The 7,255-nt window shown below is 55.2% G+C and overlaps 1 protein-coding gene across 1 annotated transcript; it reads right to left on the reverse strand.

The window, feature by feature from the left end:
* Positions 1-6,615: 6,615 nt before the first annotated feature.
* On the reverse strand, positions 6,616-7,244 carry GPX1 (glutathione peroxidase 1). Its single transcript, XM_005865364.2, has one exon. It carries the CDS (start codon positions 7,189-7,191, stop codon positions 6,787-6,789), a length of 405 nt encoding a protein of 134 aa, XP_005865426.1. The 5' UTR covers positions 7,192-7,244; the 3' UTR covers positions 6,616-6,786.
* Between the last annotated feature and the right edge of the window lie 11 nt (positions 7,245-7,255).

Here is a 7,255-nt window from a genome sequence, read left to right on the forward strand (position 1 = left end):
CTGGCCAGGCTTAAAACTTTTCAAGTTAGTTTGATTAAAATGTTAAAAAAAAAAAAAAAAAGCCCAGCGGGCTTGGCTCAGTGGTTGAGAGTTGACCTATGAACCAGGAGGTCACGGTTCGATTCCCAGTCAGGGCACATGCCCTGGTTGTGGGCTTGATCCCCAGTGTGGGGCATGCAGGAGGCAGCTTATCGATGATTCTCTCTCATCAGTGATGTTTCTGTTTCTCTCTCTCTCTTCCTTCCTCTCTGAAGTTAATAAATATTTTTTTAAAAAAGTTAAAAACCTAGAACTGGTAACAATGAGCATCTGGGTGTGTTCCTGCCATTGTGGGAGTGACCCATACATTTGGGAGGAAATGAGTGATTCAGCTCGGGAGACACCCGGGCCCCAGAGCTGTGCTGTCTGTGTGCCATTTGCGAGGGAGAGGTTAGGCCTACTGGGGCACTCACTTGGCGCCATAACCAAACCCCAGAACTTAACTGGTTGCCATGGGAACGTGGGCCACAAAAAACAGGAAGGAAAGCAGGAAGGGAGCTGGAGGAAAGAGGCCTGGCTGGTGATTGGTCACATACTCTTTGATCTTGGTCTGTGGTGATCTATTTGAGGATTGGTAAGGTATGGGTGTGTGAACTTGAAGCTTTATTTGGTTGCAAGTCATAAAGTTCTCACCTTGGCTGGTCCATGGCTTGCTCTCCACTTCACTGCGTTGGCACTCCCAGGTCACCCCAGGCCCCTCCTAGGCCTGCAGCCAGAGTACAGGCGGGGTGTTCACAGATGGTGGGCCCTTTTGATGAGAGGTGGCAGCAGGAGAGACATCACTTGCTTCCTTACCATGCCCAGGGGACTGTAAAGAAGTTAAAAGCTAGAAGTACATTTTAGAAGAATTAAAGGTCCTATCGGTGCCATTAGAACCTCTGTTATATAAGGGTTAGATTACTGCCCAACTGGCATGGCTCAGTGGCTGAGCATTGACCTATGAACCTGGAGTTCACCAGTGATTCCCGGTTGGAACACATGCCCTAGTTGTGGGGCGTGCAGGAGGCAGCCAATCAATGATTCTCTGTCATCATTGATGTTTCTATCTCTCCCTGTCCCTTCCTCTCTGAAATCAATAAATGTGTCTATGTGTGTGTGTGTGTGTGTGTGTGTGTGTGTGTGTGTTTATTTTTATTTTTTTAAGAGTTAGGTTACTGGGGAAGGTGACAGGCAAAAACCTGAAAGGATTTCAAGGAGGAAGTGGGATCACCTTCCTACCTTGGAGACTCCTGCTGCTGTTGGACAGTCCATCCTGGTTATGTCACTGTCCATGCCCAGCCCTGATTGGACAAGGAGGGTGTGGCCCCCAAGGCCAGGTGTGGCCAGCAGTTCTTTCTCCTCCAGTTCTGTTGCCATCACTGTCTTAACCATAAACAAGGGTTTAGACGTTAATTGTGTATGTCGTTTGCCCTTGGCACAGAGCAATTCTCAGTAGACATTTCTTGGATGAACGAATAAAAGAATTACCCAGATACTAGTCATTTCTTCTTTTGACTAATCTAGTATGTGCTCCCAGTCCTTACCCTGCAGGGGTTCGCAGCCTGTGTGGTTGGGGAAGATTTCGCATGTAATGATAATGTCCTGTGTTGTGTGATAAAATGTACCGCGCCAGCACGGCCAAGGGTGACCCCGAGTGGGGGTGATGAAAGGATTGAGAAAAGACAGACAAGAGAATGAAAGCTGGGCCTCGGTGGGACACTGCTCCCAGATGGAGAGACAGCGCCAGCGCCCACAAGCCGTGTCTTTTTTTAATAGACAGATTCCACGAGGCAATGTAAGGGCGTGATCAAGATGTTTACAACATTCTCGTGGGTTTCAGTCCCACTCAATTACATGCACCTGAACTCTATCACTCGGGCACGTGGGGCCACGTGTTCGGACCATAGGTTCAAGCTTACAGCTATAGCTGTTGGCTATAATTGTGCTGGGAGGGCTCTGCCCTCCACGTGTTCGGACCATAGGTTCAAGCTTACAGCTACAGCTGTTGGCTATAATTGTGCTGGGAGGGCTCTGCCCTCCAGCTGGGACTTGCACGTGGCCATGAGAGGACCGTGCCCTCTCATCAGTCCTAGGCTTGAACCTGTCCAAAACACTTTAGCCGCGCCCCACGATAAAAGTGCTACAGGAGCCCGGCTGGTGTTGCTCAGTGGATTGAGCATCATCCCACATAGACCAAGATGTCTGGGGTTCGATTCCCAGTCAGGGCACATGCTTGATCCCCAGTAGGGGGCGTGCAGGAGGCAGCTGATAGATGACACATGGATGTTTCTAGCTCTCTGTCTCCCTCTCTTTCTAAAAATCAATACAAACTTTTTTTTTTAAGTGCTACAGGAACATGGAGGGAGATGCTGCAGACACTTCTCTGGGAAGGAAACTTAAGCAACAAAGGCATGGGTAACATCCCCCTGGGCTTTGGGGGCCATTGATGCGTCTGCAAAGGGATTCTCGGAGGACCAGGGCTTCTCTAGGCTCACACTCACAGTCACGTGCTGGGGACAGAGAAAGCTGGGGTCGGGGTGCTTCCTCTGCAGGGAGACTCAGACCCCCTCACTTGCCTCCCGTGGAGCCGGGGGGCCTGCAGCCCTGGAGGATAGCACCCACGCTGGGCTGCCCCTGGATACTGCTCCGAATCTAGGCATTCGGATTAAGTGAGTCCATGTTGTGGTCTCCTACCCTGGCCTTGCTGGCCACAGCTACGCTGGACCTGGGAAGGGCTGGGGGATGGGGTTTCTGTCTGCCGAGTGCGTGCTGGACAGGCTGCCGTGCCCTGCCCGGCACACCACTATCGTGTCATGTCAGTCTTAGTGCTTTGGATGCAGCTAACAGAATACCCACCTGCACGTGGCCCCCAACTGGTGGTTTTTGTTTTTCCTTTCTCACGTGACAAGCCTGGAATTAAGTTCTTGGGCAGGTCAAAGCTCAGAGTTTGCTTGTCTGTTACCCCCAGGGCCAGGGCCCATGAGTCCTCACTCACTGAGCCAGAACTTGGCTCGTTTGTGCTCCCAGCTCCCAGTCTAGCGGCCCCCGATTCCAGGCCCGAGTCCAGTAACTTGTTGACCGGCTGGAGCAGGGCTTGCCTTAGTGCCCGCCCAGGGGTGTCGAACCTCCATGTGAAAGCCTGCTCTGCCAGCCCATCTGGTGACTGTCAAAGCGCTCGGACAGGAATCCCTACCCGTCCTTTAAAAATCCAGGCTGTGTTCTCTTGGGGGGCTTTTTGGCCCGGTATTTTTGTGTTGTTGGTTTTTTTTCCAGTCCAAAAGTTAACATTCATGCAATTTGTTAGGCTGATCCGACCCGGAATGTTTCTCTAAAAATAATCTTGCTGTAAATGTTTTTGAAACTACATTTTCACAGAATAAGGAAGTCATCTGATAAAGGACTAATTGTGCAAGAAGTGCCTGACCAAATTGCATCAGATTATTTAAAAATTGAGATGTAATTAACAAATAAAATTCTAAAATATGAAAATATTGTACATCGTAGTGACTTAAAATACAATCATCTTATCAGGTTTAATGTTTAAAAAAGGCAACACAAACAAATAGCATTTCTGGAAAGAAGTACTAAAGTGGAAGTTTCTGAACCTGGTTGAGTAAGAGCAGGGCCCACCCCCTTCTTACAATAACTGGCCTAAACGCTGCCGCCCCCTCCCAGAGCAGCAACGCCCCAGACACTTCTACCAAAGGCAGCAACTCGGGCAGGCGCCCTGGGGTTCCTTCCATTTTACTTGTTTATGCTGAGTCACAAAGGGGTGGGGTGGGTGCAGGTCGGAGCCAGTAGCAGTTACATGGTTGAACGACAAAGAATGCGTGTGTGCAGCAAAGTGCGTGCGTGTGCGTGTGTGTGTGTGTGTGTGTGTGTGTGTGTTGGGGGAAGATGTCCTCAGTTAACTGGCTTTATTGAGTCTTCCTGAAGAATAAAGAGTTGGAAAGGACTTTCAATTAAGGGAGGGAGGCAGCTGGAAGTCTGAGCAGGAATACTCCCCAGTCAGGGTCAGCTCAGAAGTTCCCTTCCGGGCTAGCCCAAGGCGTAAACTGAGAGGGGAAGAGTGGGTGAGGGGGGGTGAGTCCCCAGCCAGCCTGGGGAAAGGCTGGAGGCAGTTCCGACAGCTCTGGGTTCCCATCCTAGAGCCGCCCCAGATGGTGGGGCGGGAGCCACACTGACCCTTCGCGGGAAAGGGGAGAATGGAGCAGGAAGGCTCTCATACCTCCAGCTGTAGGTCACTGAGTAGGTTTAGCAAGAATCCAGGTGATTTTTTTTAAATTGATTTCAGGGAGAAGGAGAGATAGAAACATCAGTGAAGAGAGAGAATCATTGATCGGCTGCCTCCTGCACACCCTCCACTGGGGATGGAGCCCACAACCCCGGTATGTGCCCTGACTGGGAATCGAACTATGACCTCTTGATTCATAGGTCAACAACGCTCAACCCCGAGCCACGCCGGCCCAGGGGTGTCTTGCGTGCTATATATGTAGCTCCTGGAGCAGGACCCGGAACAACAGGGCACTTGGCGCTCAGCTCCAGCTCCAGCTGCCTCCCAGGAGCCACACTTGCTGGGGAACACACACAGTGAGCACTTGGCCCAGCTGATCATCCTTTACAGAACACGCCTTCCCTCGGTGCCTTTCCTCCCAGGGCGCCTCTCTGCCACCTCGCCTGGAAGGATGGTGAGTCAGGCCTGCACGCCTCATCTTCTCCGGGCCACTCTCCCCAGGTAATGCTATCCTCTCCATGCTACTTACTGTGCCGTTGGCCAGACCTTTGTCTCCAACATCCTCCTTTTCTGAGCCTCCTGTAACCCCTGCCCTGAATATGCCATCAGGATGTCTCAGGCACCACACCTGAGTCCAAACACACACACCCCGCCCCCAACCTGCTCCTCCTGTGTCGTCCGACTGCCCATGAGGCCCCCTCCCCACCCAGGCCCCTCACGCTGCTCACCGCCCGTCTACCCTCCGTCAGCGTGTTCCTCACCCACCTTCTTGCCCTCCCTTCAGCTTCACTGTGGCTTCTTCCAGGAGGCGAAGCACGTCGTCCTCCCAAGCCAGGCCCTCAGAGCACCCGGGCGGCCTCGTGGAGCTCAACATGCTTTTCGTAATGATGCCATCTTTCTGCCCGAGGACCTCGGCCCTGGCACCCAGCAGAGCCCTTGGCACAGGACGGAATGGAGGGGCGCAGTCCGGGGGCAAAGGGCTTTTAGTAATGATGCCATCTTTCTGCCCGAGGACCTCGGCCCTGGCACCCAGCAGAGCCCCTGGCACAGGACGGAATGGAGGGGTGCAGTCGGGGGCACAGGGCTTTTAGTGAAGAAATGTGGGGTGTGGGAGTCACAGGTGGCTTGGGTAAACCCAGATACACCCAGATGTATAGGCTGCTGTTCTCCATTCCAGGAATAGGATTTGGAGGCCACAAATGATCAAAGTCTCTTCGTATTGACAAACATTTGCCGATTCACGTCATCAGCCAGGCCCTGTGGGCCCTGAGATGGCCAGCCCCAGGCACCTTCCAGACTCTCACCCTGGGGGCAAGCAGATCCTGAGTTCTGAGGGGACAGGCAGGGTGGGATCCAAAGGGAAGGAACAGCTGCAGAGGCCTTCGCCCCTAACGACCTCAGGGCAGAGAAGAGGGGGAGGGCGCAGCAGGTTGCTGCTTAGGGCGGAAGGAGTTCTGAGAGTTGGTTCAGGCACAGAAGAGACTTGAACCACCACCGTGAGCGTGAGCGTGAAGGCCAGGGCCCCAGAGCCTCAGGCCCACATCCTGGCTGGGCTGACACTGCCAGCATCCGGGTCCTTGGCTGCCCCCGCGGAGGCTCCATCCCAGCCCTGGAGAGTCCCTCCCACTGCGACAGGAGGTGGTCCCAGGTCTGCAGGGAAGATCACTGACAGCAGGACCCCCAGACGGAGAGGCGGGACTTGAGCCACACCTCAGCAGCAGCAGCTGGCCGCCGAGATAAGTTCCTACCCCAGGCCTGGCCCTGCATCTGCAACTAACTGCCAAGTGCCCTGCAGGGCACGGCCAGAGGGCCAGTGGTATCAGCTTCTCACTGGGCAGCAACCAGTGAGGACAGCACGGGAGCAGATGTGCTGGGTGGCAACATGCGAAGGTCTAGCAAAGGAAATGGGGAAAGAACTTGTCATGTTGCATGAGCTTCCAACTGTAAAACAGGCTTGTGTGGGCCTAACGCTTGGAGAAGCCAGACTCCGCGAGTGGGAGCCTGAGATGGCGCTGTGTTGTGTGAAGGTCACTTCCCGCCCAGCACACGCTCAGGGAGAGGCCCACTGCTGGGTTAGGAGTCGGCCCTGGCCCGTCCTCCCTTCCGGAGTAAGGACTTTCTCCTCCAACAGGTCCTTGGGGATGGCCCTATTGCGTGGCAGGGAGAGGGAGACACTGGGACAGGAGCCCGGGCCGCATAGGAGAGTGGCCCCCACACACTGCAGAGGAAGGAGAGGAAGCCCAGGCTTGGCCAGGAGTGGAGGGTGGGGGGCTCCAGCTCCCAGCCTGACAATGCGGAGAGGGGAAAGGAAAGGTGTCCCCCCACCCCCCTCACCCCCCTCTGCTGACACAGGACAAACAGAGTCCGCTGACAGCGGGCAGTTTATTGTGAAAGCCATGTGGGGGAGGCAGGGTGGGCAGGACCAGGGCCCATCTGGGGGGGTTTGGCTGGACATCAGGCATTCCTCCGCGTAGGTTTAGAGGCAACACCGTCATGGATAAACCCCCCCAGAGGCCGGTGGGTGAGCGGGTGCCCTAGGCACTGCCGGGGGCCTGGGCCAGCAGGGCTTCGATGTCGGGCTCGATGTCGATGGTGGGGAAACGGCGGCTGTACCTGCGCACGGGCACGCCGTCCGGGCCCACCAGGAACTTCTCGAAGTTCCAGGACACGTCGTTGCGGCACACGGGGGACCAGGTGACGAGCTTGGGGTCGGTCATGAGCGCCGAGGCGTCGTCGCTGGGCACGGGCAGCGCCTCCCGCAGGAAGACGAAGAGGGGGTGCGCCTGCGCGCCGTTCACCTCGCACTTCTCGAACAGCGTGAAGTTGGGCTCGAACCCACCGCCGGGCCGGACATACTTGAGCGAGTTCAGGATCTCCTCGTTCTTGGCGTTCTCCTGCGGGAGGGGAGCACTGGGAGCCGGGGCCTCGAGGGGAACCATCGGACCGCAGAGCGGGGCTTTTGGGTGACTCACCGGGCCCGGCCCATCTGCCCCCCCCCGGGGC

Source organism: Myotis brandtii, unplaced genomic scaffold, assembly GCF_000412655.1.
Source record: "Myotis brandtii unplaced genomic scaffold, ASM41265v1 scaffold207, whole genome shotgun sequence".
Taxonomy (NCBI): domain Eukaryota; kingdom Metazoa; phylum Chordata; class Mammalia; order Chiroptera; family Vespertilionidae; genus Myotis; species Myotis brandtii.